At 37.3% G+C, this 24,526-nt stretch overlaps 1 protein-coding gene across 1 annotated transcript; it reads right to left on the bottom strand.

Moving 5' to 3' along the window:
• Positions 1–11,541: 11,541 nt before the first annotated feature.
• On the bottom strand, positions 11,542–14,046 carry LOC103956596. The gene is made up of 2 exons (XM_009368617.3): positions 13,659–14,046; positions 11,542–11,908 (listed from the first exon to the last, which is right to left on the bottom strand). The coding sequence occupies exons 1-2, from the start codon at positions 13,907–13,909 to the stop codon at positions 11,704–11,706; spliced, it is 456 nt and encodes a 151-aa protein (XP_009366892.2). The 5' UTR covers positions 13,910–14,046; the 3' UTR covers positions 11,542–11,703.
• Between the last annotated feature and the right edge of the window lie 10,480 nt (positions 14,047–24,526).

The following is a 24,526-nucleotide window of genomic DNA, read 5'->3' as shown; positions in this document are numbered from 1 at the left end:
AAAAAAAAAAAAAAAAAAAGGAAAACTTTAATTCAAATGTGAAACTTTCATGGCCCGTGGAAACAATAGAGGGGAATAGTTGTAGTTTAATTCCCTCTAAAATTAAAATTTTATACAAAACTACCTCAATTATAGGTCAAACCACAAATTCATATCTCATGTTTTAAACATTGCAATGTCATATTTCAACTTATGAATTCATTGCAATGTCAAATCTCCGTTCAATTTTCTGTCAATTTAAATGTTAAATAATGACGTGATGACACACCCCTTTTCGGAATGTCCACTAGGACCCGAATCGAGACGTGCTGGCCGACACTAGAAATGTGACGAAGCCATAAAGTGTGATAATGTATAAAATGTGAATAAATTAAAATCTAAAAGTGCCTAAGTACGCGAGTGCGTGGTGAGCGGGTCTGGACCCATTTTACACGCATAGGTATAGTACAGTAAGGTAAGATAATGATTATATCACCATAAGAAACATTTGTACTGAAAAGTGCCATGAATCCTCGTCGATACTGCTGCTATAACCTAGAGGAGTGCAAAAATAGAAAATGTGAGTGAGTGAAACAAAACTTTTCAAACCAATTTCAATTACCAAAAGTAATAGCCATTCTCCGTAACACCTATATAATTTCCCAGAAATAACAGGCGTGACTATAACTCAAAACCATAACCAAAATAACAATCTCACAGTTATGCCGTGTCAAATATCTCAATAATAATAAGTAACCCAGGTGAAATAAATCAATATGAAATGGTATGTCAGCCGGATCCACCTATTGTGGCATGTACGGCTGAACCAATAGCTCATCAAAATGCTAGCCGGAGTCATCTCACGTGACCTGTACGGCTTATCTATATGTCATCAATCAATGCTAGCATATAAGTCAAGAGTCACCTATAGTGACCTGTATGACTTATCCATATCTCATCAATCAATGCTAGCACATAAGTCGGGAGTCACCTATAGTGACCTGTACGACTTATCCATATCTCATCAATCAATGCTAGCACATAAGTCAAGAATCACCTATAATGACATGTACGATTTATCCATATCTCATCAATCAATGCTAGCACATAAGTTGGGAGTCACCTATAGTAACCTATACGACTTATCCATATCTTATCAATCGATGCTAACACATAAGTCGGGAGTCAACTATAGTGACCTGTATGACTTAATTTATAGCTCATCAAACATCCCTGCACATAAGCCGGAATCACCTCTAGTGGTCTATACGACAAGACTGGGTGTAAATAAGTACGCTCAAGTGCTACAATCACGTGAAGACTGTGCGAATAATCGTGGGTCACCTATGAGTCGAACCCACCTATAATGGTTTGTATGACAAGCATGTGCACCTACCTTGAGTCCAAGGTAAGCGTAAGGTGCGGGAGGTGAACATCACGTGAAGGACTGTGCCCTAGCCACGGGCGAAAGCACTAACACTGGGGTGCAGGTTTATGAGTTCTCAATGCATCTCAATATAACATGTACAACTCATGGGCAACCTGTACGACAGTGTCGGGGTTGCCTAACATTGCAACATGTACGACAATGTCGGAGTTGCCTAACACATAAATGTAGTCATGCCATAACTCCATCAATTCAATTAATACCATAAACTCACCTGAACTTACCTATGTGTCCTACGTTCACCTTTGCACTTCAAAGCATTTACAATAATTATGTGCAGATAATATACATATAGATATGCCATGATGCAATCTAATACTCAACCATAACATAGTGTTTCCAAATATATATATATACAACATGGTGTGAAATGCATAATCTATAACGCCCCACTTGCAAACTATTTATTTCGGGAATAACTATAGGAAACAAGTCCAACTAAATATTAGTATAATCAACTATCATTACTTACGATTCTTTACTTCAATTTCTTGATTCTTCACACATTGATTTATAACCAACATTTAACCACCAACACATAAGGTTAAATCTCACATTTTACACCAATGTCCCTCACATTGTTCAATTCCCCAAACAAAGATATTGTCTCTATTATTTAATCTCACTTTTTTGTATGGCTACATCTAACATCTCGTTAGACTGCCTATGTGCCCTAAACAGGGATCAAGCCATTTGTAGTTCACGCATGTACTTCTAAACATCCACAGAAATTATATGAAATATTCAATTTATAAACATTTGTGGAGATGTCAATCTTATATATATTGTAAGATCTCACATCGCCCAGAAGAGTAATCCTTATATGTATATTCCCATCCTTACCTAGTACGAGGCCTTTTGGGAGCTCACTGGCTTTGGGTTCCATGAGAATTCTGAAGTTAAGCAAGTAGCGCGCGAGAGCAATCCCATGATGGGTGACCCATTAGGAAGTTCTCGTGTGAGTTCCCAGAAACAAAACCATGAGGGCATGGTAGGGGCCCAAAGCGAACAATATCATGCTACGGTGGTGGCACGGGCCCAGGATGTGGTGAACCCTAGGCGGGATGTGACAATTTGGTATCAGAGCCTAACCCTGACCGTGGTGTGCCGATGAGGACGTTGGGCCCCTAAGGGGGTGGATTGTAAGATCCCACATCGCCCAGGGAAGTGATCCTTATATGTATATTCTCATCCCTACCTGGTACGAGGTCTTTTGGGAGCTCACTGGCTTCGGGTTCCAGGGGAACTCCAAAGTTAAGCGAGTCGCGCGCAAGAACAATCTCATGATGGGTGACCCACTGGGAATTTCTCGTGTGAATTCCTAGAAACAAAATCGTGAAGGTGTGGTAGGGGCCCAAAGTAGACAATATTATGCTACGGTATGGAGCAGGCCCGGGATGTGGTGGACCCCAGGCTGGGATGTGACATGTGACAAGGCCATTCCTTTGAGATAAAAAATTATTTAATCATTAATAAATTATTAATTTTTTATTTAACAATTAAAATTAATTTAAAAAAGAAAAAATCTCTCCTCCTTTCATGCCAAATTAGGCATTCACCTCCCTCACTTCTTTCCTCTTCCTCCGGACATGCAATCTATCTTTAGAATTCTCCCTTTTTTACATTCACTTAGTTTAAGAGGCTGAGTGCCCCCAAAGTTTATGTTAAAGTAAAATGTGTTATGAATTAAGTGGTCACCTTGATCACAAGTTATTAGTTGGCGTTACTTTATATTTGTTTTGGGATAGTTGTGCAATTTATAATTCCTTAGGGCCTTTGTTTAAGTGTTTTGGTTGTTTATGCCTATGTGGCATGTCACAATATTTTAATGAGTTATATATGAAGCTCTACTCCCATTCTCAACGGTATGAAATGAATTAAATACTATTTTTACAAAAAATACGTCTGTATCCTTCTTCCTCCTTTTTATCTCCATTACTGCACCTTGCTAACTCAAGTTAAGGTTGAACAAGCTCCTAGGAATTGATCATATCAAAACGATTGGAGACAAAGGGAAAAACGATGGGGATTAGGCAGCAGATGCGAGGGACAGGGTTGAACTCATTGGGATTGGTAGAATCCCAAGTGTAACTGTTGTTGGAGCCAATGTAGGTGTAGCGTCGCCAGACCCATCATATACCACCCAACACCACCACACACCAACAGTGATTTTGGATTGCTATTTAGGTTTTGCAAGAATTAATGATCGAAGATTTTGTGAAATGGGAATTGCACAATCTTCATCTTTGGAATTGTAAAGTTTTGTTGGTAGAGAGATGGAGAAGAGAAGAATAAGAGAAGGGAAAGAAAGTAAAGAACGTCAAAGAGTGAGGGGAGGGAAGAAGATTAATAGGATAACGACGAGGAGGACTGACACACCCCAACCACAATAACACAAGTTGCGAGGCCGTGATTTATTAACCGACACTAAATTGACCATATGACCCCATCGTGAGATGACGTCACAAGCCAACTTAATGACGAAGCCATCGTAATATATTTATATGTGTAAGAATTTGAACAAAAACGTTCATTAATAATAAATCCAAAGTTGCTACATAATTTACTTATCAACCTTCCTAATTGGGAACACAAATTATCTTGGGATTAAATCCCATTATTATCACATTACATGAGAGCAACTAAAAGTTTCACACAATAGTAAACACATAAAAATGTAGTGCTATGCATAATCAAAAGTGTGATCATGCAATTATTACAATAAAGATAAAATTGCAGTAAATGAACCATTACCCTAAATTCAAAGGATGAGAGCCTCACTGCCTTATATTTGTCAATGGATCCATCAGCTTTTAGTGTCTTTTTGAAAATCCACTTGCACCCCAACGTTTTAGCACCTGCAGGCAAATCAACTAATTCCTACACATGGATAGAAATAATTTATCTGATTCACTATTAATAGCTTCTTTCCAATAAGGTGCATCTGGTGCAGTCGTAGCTTCATTGTAAGTTTGTGGGTTGCTATCCACAATGAAAGTATAAAAATCATCTCCAAAATTAGTTTCCTTTCTTGCCCTTTTGTTTTTCCTTGGTTCAAATTCAAAATTTGCATTTCTTTCAGAGCCTGGCAATGACTGAGACACACTAACAGACTTGTCAATATTGAGCTTCATAGGAAAAATATTTTCAAAGAAATCAGCATTCTTGGTTTCCATGATAGTATTAGTCTCCATTACATTAAGCTCACTTTTAATAACTGAGAACCTATTAGCAGCACTATGCTGTGCATATCCAATAACATTGCATCAAAAGTCTTGGGTCCTAATTTTCTCTTTTTTGGTTCAAGTAAGAGGACCTTGGCCAAACACCCCCACATTTTCAATTAACCTAAATTTGGTGAATAACCTTTTCATAACTCATAAGGGGTTTTTCATTTTCTTGTACGGTATTCTATTTTGTATGTGGTAGACAGTTAAGATAGCTTGCCCCCACAAATTTTGAATTGCCCCTAAACTTATTAACATTGCATTCATCATTTCTTTCAAAGTTCTATTTTTCCTTTTGGCTACTCCATTATACTCAAGTGAATAAGGTGGGGTTGTCTCATGTATTATGCCATGCTCTTCGCAGAATAAACTAAAAGGATTAGACTCATATTCCTCTCTCCCCCCCCCCCCCTCAATCAGTTTGCAACCTTTTTATCTTTTTGTTCAATTGATTCTCCACTTCAATTTTGTACTTTATAAACATTTCTCCAGCCTCGTCTTTGTTACGAAGTAAATAAACCTTTGTATATTTAGAGTAATCATCAATGAAAGTTATGTAATATCTTTTACCTCGTCTAGTCATGGTTTGTCTTAAATCTCCAAGGTCACCGTGTAATAAGCCAAGTAATTCAGACTCCCTTTGTGTAAACTTACAAGTCTTTTTAGTTGCCTTTGATTCTACACAAACATCACATTTCTTATTTTTCATGCTAGCAGACAAGGTTAACATGCCAACATCTTTTATTTTCTTAATGTAATTGAAATTCACGTGACCAAGTCTACCATGCCATAAATCAATAGAGTCAACCAAGTAAGCAGTAGAAGAAGTAGATGCATTTCCATTAACCACTTTAGAAAAATTCAGTAAAAATAAACCGTGGTTGCAATATCCTTTTCCAACAAACACCCCATTTTTAGTCAAAACTATCTTGTCAAATTCAATAACTATTTTTACCCCTACCTTTCCAAGTAATGCAGCGGATATAAGATTGTAACAGATATTGGGCACAAAATGTACATCATTAAGGGACAAAGTTTTTCCAGATGTAAGTTTGAGGATAACCTTTTCTTGTCTAGCAACTAATGAACTTCTTGAGTCACCCATAAAAAAATGTTCTTCTGCATCCCCTACTAGTGTGAAGGAAGTGAATGCACTTCGATTTCCACAAATATGTCTAGTGGCCCCAAAGTCTGCCAACCAATCTTTCGCACTTGTCACCATGTTGACATCGAAAACGACCATAGCACCAATGTTTTCAGCTTCAACCATATTTGCTCGAGCAGGATTATCACTCCTCTTCCTATAACTGCATTCATGTGCATGATGCCTAGGTTTTCCACATACATAGCAGTTTCCATGTTTCTTGAATTGGGAGTTGGTTTTGGTTGACCTTAGTTTGCTGTCGTACCTGGATTGAAACCTATTTCCACAATTGTGATTAGGAAACCTGGACTTGTATAAATGCTTGAAAGACTTACCTTCAACAACATTTGCTTTGGATGAAATTTCTTTGACTTTGTTAGCTTGGTCTTGCTTTCGGTTCTTTTCTTCGATTCGAATGTGCACGATCAAATCTTATGTTTCTTCTTATGTGTCATGTGCCAGCCCGTCCCAAAATATTACAACGTACGTGTGAAAAGACAAAATTGCCCCTAGTTCGATTTCTTTACGTTTTGTGTTATGTTTTGGGCTTTGTTGGCATGCTTTGAGCCACACACACCTTCCCACACATCACAACCTTTCCTCTTGTTTCCTGCACACTGTCTCGAGTCCCCATTCCCTTCCCATTTCCTTTGAAACGTACGGACACACCCACACACCCATCAACCTCCACAGATCGAAGAATCCAAGCACATATTCAGACTCGTGAGGCTCGTAGGAGTCCAACCATACCCATTTCAGGTAAGAATACCTTCGTTTTCACATCGAATACATAATGTCCGATTTGAGGTACTGTTCATGCACACGTTATTTCTCACGTTTTAGGGAATTTCAAGCTTGTAGGTAGCTTGGTGAGGTTCCTAGGAGGCTCGGGGTGGTTTGTTTGATGGTTTTGGACGTTGGGATCACTAGTTTCGAAGTTGGCCGGAGTTAGGTTGATTTTTCAGGTGAGATTTTGTGGTTTTTGGTACTTGAAAGTGGTATGATTGTGTTCCTCTCGTTGTAAGCTTCATTTTGGTACCAATTTTGTGAAATTTGGATGAAAAACGAAGAAGATATCAACGTTTGTAAAATTCCCGATTTTCTGGCGCTGTCGTCGGCGCCGGAGGTTCGCCGGAGAAGACGACGGAATATTCCGTCAAGTCTGACGGAATATTCCTGACGCCATTGACGGAAATCGTTAGGGATAACGGAATATTCCTAACGGCGTCAGTTGATGCCGTCAGCGTGCCAGGCACGTGCCTGTGCGTGGCCGGCGCGTGTGGCCGTGCCTTGGCCGGCGCGTGGTGGGGGTGCGTGCGACGGTGAAAAATTATTTTAAAAATATGGGGATGTTCCTAAGGTTGAGTAGATCACGTTGGTGTATTCATACACCCCATTTGAGCATTGTATGAGAAGTTATTTCTAAAGGTTGGTTATGTGCTTTAAAATTTACGTTTTTATAGTTGTTTCGCATATAGGTGAGACGTATTCGGAGGACGAGCGTGGTCACTCGAGGCAGGGGGGCTACGACCCTTCCACATACCAGTGAGTGGGCTTTTGGTTTTCCGTATATACCTATATGCTTATACGTTTCCCAGAAAATGAAATTAAAATGTTTCTGCATTATATTACCATGTTTATTGTTGCTGTTCGTTCATGCATTATTAGTTATATATGTATGCATGTGAATTGATGCTGCGGACGTACAGGTAAGTGCCAGGTGAGTATGACTTTATATTTACATTCAGTAGTGACTTTAGAGACTTAGTGAGCTCGTAACCTACACCCTCGGTGTCAGTGCTCCCGCCCAGAGTTGGGCACAGTCCTTCACGTGATGTTCACCTCCCGCACCACACACTCAGCTTGGATCCAAGTTAGCTGCACAGTCCTGTCGTACAGACCACTTTAGGTGGTTCCGACTCGTAGGTGACCCGCGATTATTCGCCCAGCCTTCACGTGATCGTAGCACTAGAGCGTATTTATATTACACCCAGGCCTATCGTACAGACCATTTTAGGTGGTTCCGACTCGTGTGCAGGTATAGATAGTGAAATTGAGATTCGAGCTCTAGTTCAGCCGTACAGGTCACGTTAGGTGACTCCGGTTGACAGTTTATATGTTTTGGATGTGATATTACCCGAGCACTTACATTTTATTTGAGGTCTTGATATGGCATATCCTTGAGCATTCGCATCATACTTCGAGGCATATTCATGGCACGTTTTTCGAGCATAGTATATCTATATATATTCTATTTTCTGGGAAGTATACAGGTTTTACGGCGAGGGGTTAGAACTCATTTACTAAATTGGTTTTCGAAAAGCTTTGTTTTTGCCCACTCACGCTTTTATTTTGCGCCCCTCCAGGTTTTAGTTGGCTAGCACGTTTGGTGGTTTCCCCGAGGGCTTTCCCGGCATATCTGACAGACGATCACCAGCGTAGGACCCCCTTCGGGTGTACTATTATTGCGTCATTTTCCTTTGGACTGCTTTAGGCTTATTGCTCTGAACTTGTGTCTCACTTATGCTAGCAATTGTTCTTTTACCTTATGTATGCTAGTTCTTATTTATTCGTACCATTTACATTATTATCTTATTAGCTTCCGCACCGTGCACATGGTTACGTCACTTCCACGTGACGGCCAGCATGCCCTGATCTCGATCGGGGTGTGTCATGTCAGGTTATTCTTGTAGTCTTTCCATGATTCAAGGAGCTGCCCAATGAGACTTCTGCACAAGAACACTTCGGGAAAATCTATATCCTCATGAATTTGTAGTGACACATTTTTGTCCTCTACCATTTGGAATTTTAGAAAATTTCCAACAGTATATTTTAGTGTACTAACATCTTCACTATATACTTCTTTTTCAAAATTTCCCAAATCTCACTTGCAGTCTTGTAAGAACAATAGCCATCAAAAAGCTCATTGGAAAGTGTGCTCAAAATTGTGTGCCTCCATATTTTGTTACCTTTCTCCCATTCTTCTCAATCCTTCTTATACCTGTCAGTGCCTTCTTTTGGCTTAGGCTTGGTAAGGTAGCCAGCAAGGTTGATAATGTCAAGTGCAAAGAAAATTCTTTCTTGCCAGTGTTTGAAATTGGCTCCGTTGAAAGTGTCGATCTTGGAAACATCAGGAAGCTTGGTAGTAGCAGCAACAGAGGCAGTAGTAGTAGCAACGGAAGCAGTAGCAATGGCAACAGAAGTGGTAGTGTCCATGATCTATTCTTAAGATTGTTGGGAAATTTGTCGTTGATGACTATCCGGCTGATGCTTCTTTGACCATGAACAAAAATTAGGATGATGAGTGTAAGTAACTATCCTTAAGAATAGATTTCGCCCATTGGAGATAGAATCTCAGTGTAGCAGGTTATGGTGTCCTATCCTCCAGGAGACAACAACCTATGGACCTTTGTAAGCATACACTCGCAATACTCAGGTCAAATGAACAACTTGACTCTTTCCCTTGAAAAGAAAAATGAACTTGAAAACCAATAATTTTGAGAGTAAGCACTTGATTAGAAAATAGAGAGGATGACCATATATCTCAAAAAGACTCGTGGCTACCAATAAAATAGTAGAGGTTGAGCCCCAAAAATTCGTTGTACGATCGTGGCAATTGAAATAAATTAAATCAAAAGAATGTAACATCTATACAATTACTTTAATTGTTTAACCAATACGTTAAAACCAATGCTATGTAACTAAAGAATTTTGTTTCAACCGATTTGAAAGCAATAGCCAGTAGAAACAATTAAATGCCATATGTCAAACGATCAAAGAAATAAGATTGGGATCAAAACTTAATTTGATATCAAATCCATTCAATGTGTAGTATAAAAGTTCAATCAGGAAAGTTAATTTTAAAGATATGGTCAACAAAGATAGAAAATTAAATCGAATTAAGAATCAAATATAGTTAATATAATTATAACTGAGAAAGGAAATTTAAGATGGGATTTTGTATTTTGAAATACCACTTAAAAATTCCAACAGATGTAATTAAAATGCTTTTGAAATAGGTAAATGAAATCGAAAAAAATGAAGGAAATGAAAATGTAGAACACATTTGAGTGCTTGCTACTCTCTGCAAATCACAGAGAATGTTCTCTTTCTATTTTTCGTGTATAAAAATCAGTGAATGAGCACATACACTCATCACCTCAAGTTAGTTACATCCGAAGGCATCTTCACCTTTCATTCACCAATAGTCTAGGATTATGCCATCTGTCATTTACAACCTAACACCATATGAGCTTACACTTAGCATATTTAGCTCAAGTGAATTCACATTTAACTAACAAGGCTTAACTTGTTTGGATTAATATTTGAATATTGGGCTTAAATAAAAGAGGCCCAAGGATGCTGATTAAAAGGGAGACTTGCCTGAAGTTCAACATCGAGCTCAGAAGCAAACTAAAGTCTTTTCAGCCAAGATACAAACTATGTGTTTATAATTGAAGTGACAAGTGATAGAGACTAACTTACTATCAGCCAAAGAACACTTTCCAGTGGCATTACAAGTAAAAAACTGATGACTCACTACCCTCCCTGTACTTTCAGGCAAGAGCAAAAGCTATAGCAGCCAAGCCAGATCGCCTATAAAAGGGAAGACATGCCCCAGAGACAAGGACACTCAACCAATTAAACAAACCAACCTACAAACTCTACTCTCAAACTAGATTTGCATCCAAAAGCTAAAACCAACCCAGATTCAATCCTTTTAGCAATAGTTTCTTTAGAAAAGCTATCTTTTGTCTAGTATAAAAGCTCTGCTATCTCCCTTAGTGGTGTAGTATCGATTCCCTCATGTAAACTTTTTTACCATCCATCCCTCTTAGCATATAACCCTTGCAAATTCAAATGAGAAGTGACTGCAAGAGGTTCAGCCTTGCCAGACAAGATGAAATATTGCCCGAAGCTCTTTGTTTGTTTTCTGAGTTAGTAGATCTATTGCCTAAATGCATTCTCCAGTATGTATTCAAGTTATTTATTCCACCTATTTTGCTCTTTTAAGAGTCCCATTTATATATGGATCCGGTTAACTTAATGGATATGTTTTCATTAAGAGCAATTTGGAACTAAACAAATGATTTAAGGGGCTCTGGACTCCCTTTATTTGAACAAACAAGACCATGAACTATAAGTCCTTGTTTACAAGGCAAGAAAAAGAACTTAATGTGGACTTAACCCATCCACGACAATCCTTTGATAACAAGAAGTCTAAGTAACTTGGGGTATAAGTAATCGACTTAAAACACACTTATTCTACATCTACTATACTGAGATAGTTGTGGCACACCTAGCACTTTGTTAGTTTTGATTGCGAGCCTCAAGGCTTACTCCTAAGGCCCTACAAAGGCACCTTTCAGAACTAACTTTGTCCTCTTCTTATAGCACATCAACAAGCAAGAGCCCGACTACCAAACATATACATCCAAAGTGCCAATCCCTTGAGGAGCTGTGTTGAGGTCCAAGGAGCCTTCTCTAGAGAAATCTTTGCCCAAATATAACTAATATTAATACTAATCAAATCACAGCTTATAATTCAACATGTAGAAGTCCCGGCGTCGCAGGGAGAGATTTCTCTTCGTCTACAACATGTTGATCACGATTGATTGTGATCTGTCAGGCATAGGATAGAGAGAAGGGGGAATGGGCTAGCCATGGCAGGCAGTGTTGTCTACTAGGGTTTTTAACGTGTCTACCAGAGGCATCGCCCATACAATTATAGCATGCACACAGACTACGTCATCAGGAACTTTATTGACTAGCAAGGTTTACATAGTTCATAGTAAACATCTATATATACCTGTTTATATGTGTGTGTGTATATATACACACCTGCTTATATGTTCCATAGATTTAATTATCACAATTATAGTGGGGGCCAATGGCTATAAATCTATCTAGCTGAAGTTATAGTGCTTGTCTACAGCCACTGATACATCCCAAGTGCAGCTCATTCCCTTTGGAAATTCCACCAAATCACCAGCACCAATCTCAACCGACTCATTGGATCCATCAGGGGTAACCGTCACTTTGCCTTGTAGCAGATAGCAAGTCTCTTTGTTACTGTATGTCCATGGAAACTTGCTTGGAGGGCAACCCCACCTGTTAAAACGCCACCATATATAATTGAAAGTGTCGGGCAGATGTGCTATAACATGTATATTTCGCATTCAAGTATATGTAAACCTCTAAGCAAGAAAACACAAATGCTAAACAAGTAAAATCATAAGAAACAATTAAGAGTAGTTTTTATTAGATGTAGTCCACTATATATCATCGGGGTCCAATGATTACACTAAACAACCATTGACCGTGGCTGGCCAAATACATTTTCCAGCACTAGCGCCGGTGGCTTTTGAGTTATGTGCAATGATAACAAAAACGTAAATGAATAAATGATTTCTAATTTGAATGAGTTTTGATAATGATGATCTTTGAATTTAAAAAAAAAAAAAAATTAACAGTTTGCAAATACCCCAAATCCAAATCATGACTCTTTATACACCCATAATCAGAATTAAAATAAGAAATTGAATTTTAATTGTGGAGTAGTGAAGTATTTACTAACTTTAGAAGAATCAAAATAGGGATGGGCCCCACACAAAATGAGGAGTCTAACTTCCCAAATTGGAGGAATCCAACTCTCCAATAAAGTGATTCAAATTCGTTTTTTACGAGAATCGAACCTAGTATATCTTACTTATAAATAAAGAGGAATATCACTATACTGTAGTAATAAGTGGTCCCAAATTTGAAGAATACTATGCCGTAGTACTAAGTGATCCCAAATTTGAGGAATTGGACTCCTTAAATGGAAGAAAGAGTGAGGGGACTCAAGAATGCAATTTTTCTACCTATTGTGCCCTTCTGTTATTTCAGAAATTTTCAGTCTGCCACTCAAGCCAACAAGCCCTACTGTCCTTGCGCACCCTTCCTTCATGCGTCTCTGCCTCACTTTCCATCTTCACGTGGAGCCGTGCTTCACTTCCCAACCCACCAACTTAAGAACCCCAGCCCCATCTCCCACAAACCGGATTCAAAAATTAATCACCCAACCCAGAAAATAAACAATTCAAATTCAGACCCAAACCCACAAATCCGAGGAAGCAATCACTCAAAAAACCCAAAAATCCATGAAATACTTTCCACCTCTTCTACCACAGAAGAGGTCGTGTCTATGGGGTAGTATGCGTGGGGAAGATGGAGGTGAGGGCCAGAGAAGAAAATGTACGTAGACTTGCAGAGAAGTGAGGAGTGTTCTATCCAAATGTGTTTGAAAAAGGGCATTATTAAAGTGTAATTAATATTTCATATTGGTAATTCAATAAATTTGTATACAAATTTAAATTTTTTGGTATAAGGGCATGAAATAAAACAAATAAAAAAGTAATTAAAAGGTTATTAAATATAAATATTGTATGAAATAAAAAAAAAAAAAAAACAAAGAACATTTTAGTAATTATATTCATTTTCATTTCAAATCAAATGAACTAGTAAACAACTTATATGAACTCAAATTCTTCGTCATTCTAATTCCTCATCATTTCAATTTCTCATTAATTCAATTCATCTCATTTTAATTACGGCAAATTAAACGAGCCATTAGAGTTGTCCAGTTACTTTTCATCCTTTAGCCGGACGTCTTGAAATTGTGAACACAACTACACCAAATGCAAATGGCCGAATAAATTGCCTCTCCTATAATCAGAAATGAATAAACATATATAGAATGGAAGGAAGTTTAAGGTTTACTTTCTTCGGGTGCGACACCACAGAGAGAGAAAGACAGAGACAGAGTGTGTGCGCGTGTGTGTGTGTGTGTGTGTTTGGAGCCAGAGAAAATAGGATATACTTGGGCCAATTTCTGACACCCAGTTGGGTGAGCCTGGACTCGGGAGGATTCCTGTCGACTTTGATACCCAATTTCTGAGTAGCCGTACTATCAGCATCTGCTGAGCACCTTATTATTGGCGTAACTGAATATCGTCTGGAGCTGCTGCTGCTGCTGCTGCTGCTCCTCCACCACTCGCTCCTTGGACAATAACATGTGTAGCGTTTGTTTTCGATGCTTAATAAAGCACCATTAACACTTAATGACGCCATCACCCACACGACTCTCCTCCTCTCCAAACTTCTTCAAGCGGCATGGATTGTTATCTTCTTCGCATTTATATCCATCCGAATTTTTATTTTTTATTTTGCTCTGATTTTCTATCTACGGATTATTTTACGATGTACCGCAAGAACGGTCAGTTTTCTTTCTTTTTGTATTTTATTTTTACTTTTCTTGGTATCCACGTCTTCACAGTGTTGTTGTTTTCTTTACAGCAATCTTCATCCACGCAGACCTTATCTCAATTTTCAGGCACCAATTGCAACTTATGTGAACCATGTAAGATGGTTACCGAACAAGTTAGGAATCCTGTTGAATAGGACGAGGACTTGAACCCTATTTTAAACAAATAAAATTCCCTTTTAACATATTCTAAAACATGAAATTATTTATTAACATAGCTAAACTGAATTTTCTAAATCTTTATGTCAATTTTTTTGTCAAAAGATAAAAGAAAATAGCATTACGTCTACCTTTCCTACTTATAAACTAAAGATTGTGATTCTTATATTTGATTTGCATGGACGGCGAGTTTGATATTTACCTATTATATTGGGTTGCTCAGTGACTTAATTCAACACTCTCGATTTTAAAAAAATAAGATATTGTTGTACCAAAAAACATTTGTTAAGAATCAAAATTAAATTAGTTTAATTACTAAAATTCATTTGTGCAAATTAACTGATCAATAGATAATATTGGGCAATTACTCGAAATCAATCCCTTGGGAGCCTTAACCACCAAATGTCGGGCTCCATTCCTGACTACTTGTGGAATTGTGTGTGGAAATTGGAGGTTCCCCCGAAAATTAGATACTTTATGTGGAAGACTCATCATGTGGCGCTAGCAACAATGGCAAATCTATACCAAAGAAGATCTTTCCCTTCTCCATTATGCCCTATTTGTAAGTCGCACGATGAGACAGTTGAGCAGTTATTTCTGCTATGCCTGTGGGTGGAAGTGATTTGGTTCGGGGGAAGCTTGAATTTGAGGATCAATCGGACGGAAATCACAACTTGGGCAAATTGGTTGCTTCAGATATATGATTCGGCCAAGGGTTCTAAGGAGGTGAGAAATAAACTATTTTCATACATTGCCTTTACATGCTGGCATATATAGAAATCAAGATGTAATTTTCAATTCAACCAACAGCAGATTCACCCAAGACAGGTTATTATGGCTAGTTCTCTGTCGGCTACCACCTTCAATGCGGTCAGAGTTGTGCATTCCATTTCGCCCATGCCCAGATTGTCGGAACCAATTGACGGTGGTAGATGGTCTCCATCGAGTCCGGGCTTTGTAAAAATTAACGTGGATGCAAGTTGGGGACCAAGTGATGGACAGGGATTTATGCGTGTGGTGGCTCGGGATGAGGATGGAATGTTCTTAGCTGCTGGTAGGTCCGGTGGGTAGGCTACAAGTGCAAATATGATGGAGGCCTTGGCTATCCTGCATGGGTGTCGGTTGGGAAAGAACAGTGTTTGGAATTTGATTATTGTTGAATCAGACTCCTTGGAATCAATTTCTTGCCTTAGGGACATGGCAAAGAAAGGCAGTTGGGATGCCTTCCTGAAGGAATATTTGTGAAAAACATGTTCATTTAAGCAACATCAATAGCATGCAATTAACAATTAAAGGCGGAATCATGCTTGTATGCACTTAAAACAAAACATTTATCCATGAAATTCAAAGCCTAGTAGATAGGTGAACCAAGACTCAACTCAAAACAAAGTGAGTTGAGAAATCAATACCTTTGTAGATTCCTCTTTGCATAAGCAAAGGCTAATCACCCAAAGAGAGGGCCTTCATTCCTTGCATCTTAGATCCATGGATTTGGCAGGATGAAAAAGTTTCTCCAAGTTCCCAAAATTGAGAACCTCCAATGATTCATCACCAAGGCATAATGAAGAAGAAATGAGTGACGTTGGAGGAGTTTAATTGCTAGATGATCCCTCCAAGGTGGCCTAAATTTTAGAGAGAAAGGAGAGCTTGTGTTCTCATCCTTTCCCCAAAAATTACCTTATGTAAATTTTAGGCTATAAAGTCCTTTATATAGTCCCTTCAAATAAGTGACCTAATGGACCAAAAGCCCTATTCTTCTAACATGGCAAGCCTATAGGGTTTATTGGGCTTTCAAGCCCTTTGTTTATTCAAGTTGTCATACAACTTGAGTTAATTGGCTTGACATTCAAATCCCATTGGGCCTTGCGGCCCAAAACTAACCCGAGGTCTTTAACGAACTTATTCGTTTGATTAATTAACATATTAATTAATCCTAGCCTTAGATAAATAATTAAACCATTTAATTATTCTTACTCATCTCCGTTGTTTCTTCAAACTCTACCTTACTCGGTAAACGATCCATTAGGTTCCTTTTAGCGAGGCAGTGGGCGATTAAAACTCTTTCTAATCGATTGTGAATTGAAACTTACTTTCAATTCTCCCGTTAGTGATAATACACTTTTAGGGCTTCCACAAACCATGGTTGACGCCTAGCAGCATGTCATGGTTACCCAAACTAATCAGAAGAGGTGGAGAACCTATTCAGTTTTAGGATTACAAATGCAATACGGTCTTTCTCTAATACAATACTCTTGACCACATTGTTTGGTTTGATAGTTTATTCATGTCTACTATCCAATGTGAGTCTTATGCTTATATGATTACCTTGAATGTGATTTGGAACACATTCCTAAATCTCATTCATACTTTGGCCAAAGATTCTTAATCATATCATAGAGTATTCTCCCTCAAACAGTTTGAAGGTTAGAGATCCCTTGTTGCGCATTCACTTGCCTCCATGGCTAAGTGGCTTAACCCCAACGATGCCATGGACACCCTCATGATGGAGTGACTTTGACATAATCAAAGATTAAGGACCTAACCACAAGACAACTGTGATGCCTCAGGTCAAAAGACTAATTTGCATTATCCCAACCATGAGTTCTCATGTGACATGAATATGAGAACTCTTCGTTGATCGTGTTCAGTGAACTCATTCTCTATTGAGCACCTACGTACTTGTCTTGATGTCACACACACCAATGACTCGAGACTAGTCACTCTCCCTGAGAGAAGACATAGCACGTACTGATCTTAACGGACTGTCAATGCCCAATTGACAATCCTATGATCAGGAACGTTTAGGATGTGTCAACGAAAGAATGGTCTCATGAATCTAACTTCTTTAGATCGCATTCTTCCAATCACATATTCCTTGGACTTATCAGTTTAAGCATATAACATTTATATGAGACGGCTCAAACAATAATGTTTGCCCTTAATATTAAACTAGATTAGTTTAACATGTGAAATGTCCATAAAGTATCATCATATGATTGGTTTTAGGGCACATTTCCAACAATCTCCCACTTGCACTAGAGCCAATCAGCTTAGTCATCAGTGATGATACCTCTTCTGTAGTCATTTCATAAATGGCTGAGTAGTAGGCCTAGACAATGGATATCTATATGTTATCCATAGAAGCAACCTTGAGAATAACGACGTCACCATTATACATGATTCTCAATCATGTGGTTCAGTCTCTCATTTGAGTTCGGACCTTGATGAGACCTTGATTCCCTGGCTTGAGCTATCGCCCCATTAGTGTCATACACTTTCTGGTTGGAACCGAATGGAGAGTTCATGAATGAACTTTCCCATCCAAACAACAATGTTGTAAGCTTCTATATGGCAATATATTTTGCATACATGATGGAACACATTAAAGTCATTTACTTTTAACGTTTCCACCCAAATATCTCTTTAGTCATAATAAAGAGATATCTCATTATCTCATTATCTCTTCATTCATAATGAAGAGATATTCTATGATGGATTAGATTCATAATCTAATACATTTACGCTTCCATTACGTTACTCTAATTCTTCCTCATTCTTGAGGAATCCATCCTTAGTATTTCTTAAATACCTAAGGATTCACTTGACAGTTGCCATGGTTCTGATCCTGGGCTTGCACTGATATCATCTTGTACCGTTCTAGGTACAACTTATATCAATGTTTTCATACAATATGAAATACATAAATCACCTTTCTGCGTATGCATAAAGGATTCTATTTACGCATTATTTCTTTGGGAGTCAAAAGGTACATTCCCTTTGAGAAAAACAACTTCCTAGTCTCACTAGAATTGTCATTCTAATTGAAGTTTATCATCATATGAGAAACTTCCTAGCATCTCTTGTCTATTTTAGGGATTGATATAATCCAATTATATCTTGAAATCTATCATTATAGATTTCCATCCCATGTATATAGACTATGTCTCCCATATACATTCTATCATTATAGAATGTTTAAAGTCATAACTTTAACGATGAAGAATTCCTTTCATTTTCAAAATTAATATATATCATGTATATATATTCAAATTTAGGAATATTATCAACTCCCACTAATCTTTTGTAAACCTAGTAAACAAAAGATTCATTTACATCTTTATGAGAAATCAAACAATTGATCTTTTCTCATAAGACGCTTATAGCTCCCACTAGCTTGCTAAGATCCATGATGGATGGATCTCTACAACTAACCTGTCTTGTGATTTATTGTTTTAGACATATATTATCAAGACTATCTTAATAATGGTTTCGGAAACCCATATTATGTCCAAACCATTCAACTGAGACGGTTTATAAACCTTGGAGCTTGTGGTATAGGAACTAGGTTGTCTTAGAAGTATATATCATATATATATGGGTAATTGATAATGTCCAACGAACTAAATCTTATTCATGTTCATTCTTCTCCTAATGGAGAAATTCATTATCTTACGATGCTACTTTCCTTGATATTTTTCAAGGAAATTAATCTAAAGTGTTACTTTTACCTTGGATCAAATCTAAGGAGGTAAATACTTTAGACGTCTTACTCATCTACTTACATTTCTTGAATTCTTTGAAACCTTTTGCAAAGTATTCGGACTTGTGTTTATTCAAAATAAACTATAGTCCAACCGAGAGTGATCTTCGGTGAATGTCATACAACATGAGTAATATTATGTTGTGGATAAGTGCCACTAACATCTAAGTGAATTAACCTTAACAACTTTGTGATTCTTTCTTCTTTCCAAAAGAATAAAGATTCGAACATTTTGCCTCTGTACAATTTTAACAAGAAGGTATTGGATCCAGATCTAACGATCCAAAGCATCCATCTATGACCAACTCGTAACTTATGTTTTAGAGGTATCACAACTCAGTTGGGATTAGTCACTACCTTGCACCCTTTTGGGTTTTAAGCATCGTTATATTCTTAAACAGTTAACACTACCACATCATCTCTACTACAGAGACAATTAATTAGATTACCATAATCTAATCATTCATTAATAAAGAACAATGTTTTGTCAAACAAAACATTCATCCATCTCTACAACTGTGACGAAATTATGTTCCTTTAAAATTGGGACGTAAAGACAATCTTTGGTTTTTCCAATTTCTTTGGTAGTTCATATGAGGAAGTAAGTACAATCCGCTTTCGCAGAGATCTATATTTGATTCACGTTTCGAATGTGAAGTACTTTCTCTTCTCTCATTTATCTTCTACTTCTTATTAGCCACACTTTTACAACGATTGTAAAACATAGTTGCTAATACAGAATCATGTATTCAAGTAGAAGAACCAACTGTTTTGAATTATTCAAGAACATTTTACAACACCTTCGAAAGGTGTGTTCTTGACACTTGCAAGACATTTCTTGCAAATACCCCTTCCAATGTTCATCCTTTCATCAAGAAAGTTTGTTCCCTTGGAGTTATTTTGCCTTCTTCATTTGACTTCCCTTTTGATTACAATAGTCATGGTCCCTAAACTCCCACTATCTCTCTTGAAACTTATTTCAAATGTGTTATACACATCAAACGATTTGGAGAGCATGCGGTTATTGTTCACTATATAGTTTACAATAAACTTAGTGAACCATTAGGATAGGGACACAAAGGTGAAGTCTTTGCCTAGTTTCCGTCTCGTTAAGTGGTTTAACACTTCAACACTCAATGATTCAAAATCATCATAAGTCCATATAAATGGACTATTTATGTCAACCAACCATTATGTTCTAAACATAATTACAAACTTTCAAGAGTTGTTCAAGGCAACTCTCATTTCTTCATACAACAATTTGTAAGTGAAGAATCATGGCACATAAAGTGTCCATGCCCTTGTGCTTACTTCAAAAGTTCCTTGTTTATGTAACAAAGAAACAAGCACTAAAGTTTGTGTTGATTAAGGGTTGTTCAAAGCAACTCTTATTTCTTCATACAACAATTTGTATTTGAAGAATTATGACATTAAAAGTGTTGTCCTTCTCATGTTTAGACTTATCTAACATATTCTTCCAATGATACATTATCAATAGGAAGATTGTGAGGATGAGACTACTTAGTTACATCTACAAGCCATTAAAGACAATCTATGGGATTGTAGAACTAAGTCCGGAAATTAAAGCATTCGGCTTTTCTTTGTCAAGTTTTGGATAGCGTTTGCAAATATATTGGTAAACAAATACATAACGAATATAAATTGATTGATTTTAAGCCATTTGATTCGGGTCTTTAAATCAAATAGCACCACCCACTATTTTTGGCAAATTCCATATCCCTCATCGGAATTCGAGAGTTTTATTGAACTCTTAGCGGGGTATGGGAGACTCACCATTACCAAGCCCACCTCACGATGATACGATGTTGGTTAGCAAAAATAATGATGAGAGAATAACGCTTTACTCATTTACAACGTTTGTAATTACCCATCTTGTTTGGCCTCTAGAGAATGTTGCCTCACGATGATACGATGTTGGCACTATTGTACTTAGTTAAGTTATTCCCACCATGCTTAGTTCATGAAGGGGTTCAAGAATAGCCTCACAATGATATGATGTTGGCCATCCTCGTTGCCTACACTCACCTCATCATATGCGTATAGACTCCTCCTCAATGTAAGCATGCACTTTGTACTCCCCCATGATAGGGTGAAGCCGGTGTACAAGTCACAAACGATTGGAGCCTACCACGGTGGAAGGCCACGAAGAGATATTCAAAGCATCTCTCGCTTATCAACTTAATATTGATTTGGTTGAGGGTTTTTAGGTCTCATCACATATAAACATACATTTTAATCCAATTAAAACATTTTGGTCCTATTACAACTATTGGTCCATATGATTGATTTAGTAGTATATAATACTCCCACTATGCTTTTAAAACGGTTTTTAAAGCAAGACTATATGGTACTACTAACATAAGATTTGCATTCATTGATGGACTATATAGTTGCCTTAGGGCCTTAGGATGACTATGAACCTTTGATTCGATTCAACACGAGCCTAGTGTTGAATCTCGGTCTAGGGATGGTGATTGATTTTAGTTATGCGTTTAATCACATTAAGGCGTGTTGTCTTATTGGGCGTTGGACCCAACTACTCCAAGTTCATGCATATCGAATAAAACAAGAAATGAGTACTTCAAAGTAAATAAGAGCTTATGCTCTTTTACAACAATTGATCAAATCAAATTACTTTAAAGTAAAGAAGAGCTTATGCTCTTTTACAACAATTGATCATATCAAATTACAACCAAAATTTAATCTACACATTCCCATGGTTCAAACAAATTTGAAACGGCCATTCACATAGCTCAATTATCGTAGGCTAAGGTTCATAATCACCCTTTCTTTAATTAATTAACGCTTTAACTAATTAAACTTGAATGCAACATTTTCATTTGGTTTTTGTATCCATAGAATTGATTTAGATGGAGCTAAATGAAATGAAAATCCAATTCTCATTTAAAGAGACAAAACAATTTTTGTTCTCTACCTAATTTGGGCCAAAATGCTATGACCTCAACTTGTTTGGGCCATAGTGCAATTAACCTCAACTTTTGGGCTATTTTGCAAAACTTAAACTTTTGGGGTCACTTTGTAAAAACACAAAAGTCCACTACTTCATGTAATTACAACTAGAACCCAAAAATTTCCACAAAAAATAAAACTTCATTAAAGGAGCAAAACAATTTGTCCTTTTAGTGATTTTGGACCTTTACGTAAAAACGTAAACTTTTGGGTCAAAATGCAAATACACAAAAGTATCAAAACTTTATATAATTGCACAAAAGCCCCACAAGGACCCTAATTGAGTAGGGTGGCTGATTTTGAAGCAAAGTAATAAAAAAAATTTCAAAGTTTTTTGTAAGTGGGGTGTGTGTAATGGAATAAATCATTACATACCTACCCACTAAAATTTCTTTAATTTTTCAAAACAAATATCTAATATATTTAAACATAAGAAATATTTCAAAACAAAAACTTTATGAAATAAATCAAAACTTTGAATCAAAACACCAAACCTTTTGTTCTTGGCAAGAACATATCAAGAACAATGAAGAACATCCATGAAAACCCATAAGAGCTCCATGAACATTCTTCACCCAAAAACATACCAAAACCACTCAAACTTAAGGGAAATAACATACAACCATACTAGGGTACATAGGGGTTCCAAAAGTCACTTTAAAACACTTTTAACAAGTCAAACAAGAACCCAAAAATCCACCCTTTGGATTTGGCCGAATTTCCCAAAAAACATGGCACCAAATTTTAGCTCCAAAATTCATGCTCATATGAACTACATCTACAACATTTGAGATGGCAAATTTTCTAACAAAATTTACATTCAAAGAAGCAAGAATAAAGCTTGTAACAATTACAACATTCAAATCACAAACTATGAACTACAAAACCCAAAAGGATTCACCAACTACTAGACTTAGGCTCTTGATACCACTTGAAGGAATATTTGTGAAAAACATGTTCATTTAAGCAACATCAATAGCATGCAATTAACAATTAAAGGCGGAATCATGCTTGTATGCACTTAAAACAAAACATTTACCTATGAAATTCAAAGCCTAGTAGATAGGTGAACCAAGACTCAACTCAAAACAAAGTGAGTTGAGAAATCAATACCTTTGTAGATTCCTCTTTGCATAAGCAAAGGCTAATCACCCAAAGAGAGGGCCTTCATTCCTTGCATCTTAGATCCATGGATTTGGATGGATGAAAAAGTTTCTCCAAGTTCCCAAAATTGAGAACCTCCAATGATTCATCACCAAGGCATAATGAAGAAGAAATGAGTGACCTTGGAGGAGTTTGATTGCTAGATGATCCCTCCAAGGTGGCCTAAATTTTAGAGAGAAAGGAGAGCTTGTGTTCTCATCCTTTCCCCAAAAATTACCTTATGTAAATTTTAGGCTATAAAGTCCTTTATATAGTCCCTTCAAATAAGTGACCTAATGGACCAAAAGCCCTATTCTTCTAACATGGCAAGCCTATAGGGTTTATTGGGCTTTCAAGCCCTTTGTTTATTCAAGTTGTCATACAACTTGAGTTAATGGGCTTGACATTCAAATCTCATTGGGCCTTGCGGCCCAAAACTAACCCGAGGTCTTTAACGAACTTATTCGCTTGATTAATTAACATATTAATTAATCCTAGCCTTAGATAAATAATTAAACCATTTAATTATTCTTACTCATCTCCGTTGTTTCTTCAAACTCTACCTTACTCGGTGAACGATCCATTATGTTCCTTTTAGCAAGGCAGTGGGCGATTAAAACTCTTTCTAATCGATTGTGAATTGAAACTTACTTTCAATTCTCCTGTTAGTGATAATACACTTTTAGGGCTTCCACAAACCATGGTTGACGCCTAGCAGCATGTCATGGTTACCCAAGCTAATCAGAAGAGGTGGAGAACCTATTCAGTTTTAGGATTACAAATGCAATACGGTCTTTCTCTAATACAATACTCTTGACCACATTGTTTGGTTTGATAGTTTATTCATGTCTACTATCCAATGTGAGTCTTGTGCTTATATGATTACCTTGAATGTGATTTGGAACACATTCCTAAATCTCATTCATACTTTGGCCAAAGATTCTTAATCATATCATAGAGTATTCTCCCTCAAACAGTTTGAAGGTTAGAGATCCCTTGTTGCGCATTCACTTGCCTCCATGGCTAAGTGGCTTAACCCCAACGATGCCATGGACACCCTCATGATGGAGTGACTTTGACATAATCAAAGATTAAGGACCTAACCACAAGACAACTGTGATGCCTCAGGTCAAAAGAGTAATTTGCATTATCCCAACCATGAGTTCTCATGTGACATGAATATGAGAACTCTTCGTTGATCGTGTTCAGTGAACTCATTCTCTATTGAGCACCTACGTACTTGTCTTGATGTCACACACACCAATGACTCGAGACTAGTCACTCTCCCTGAGAGAAGACATAGCACGTACTGATCTTAACGGACTGTCAATGCCCAATTGACAATCCTATGATCAGGAACGTTTAGGATGTGTCAACGAAAGAATGGTCTCATGAATCTAACTTCTTTAGATCGCATTCTTCCAATCACATATTCCTTGGACTTATCGTTTAAGCATATAACATTTATATGAGACGGCTCAAACAATAATGTTTGCCCTTAATATTAAACTAGATTAGTTTAACATGTGAAATGTCCATAAAGTATCATCATATGATTGGTTTTAGGGCACATTTCCAACATTCCCCACTC

Source organism: the organism of the source record quoted next, unplaced genomic scaffold (assembly GCF_019419815.1).
Source record: "Pyrus x bretschneideri cultivar Hongxiangsu unplaced genomic scaffold, Pyrus_bretschneideri_v1 Contig81, whole genome shotgun sequence".
NCBI lineage: Eukaryota > Viridiplantae > Streptophyta > Magnoliopsida > Rosales > Rosaceae > Pyrus > Pyrus x bretschneideri.
The sequence above is the reverse complement of the archived record's forward strand: the minus strand, read 5'-3'. Positions and strand labels throughout refer to the sequence as shown.

Excerpts from the sequence above, each read along its gene's own strand:
- LOC103956596 (XM_009368617.3), bottom strand. The coding sequence starts at position 13,909 with ATGGCGTCATTAAGTGTTAATGGTGCTTTATTAAGCATCGAAAACAAA. Across the intron at positions 11,909-13,658 it reads GGTGTCAGAAATTGGCCCAA|GTGGGGTTGCCCTCCAAGCA; the intron begins GTATATCCTATT and ends GCGTTTTAACAG.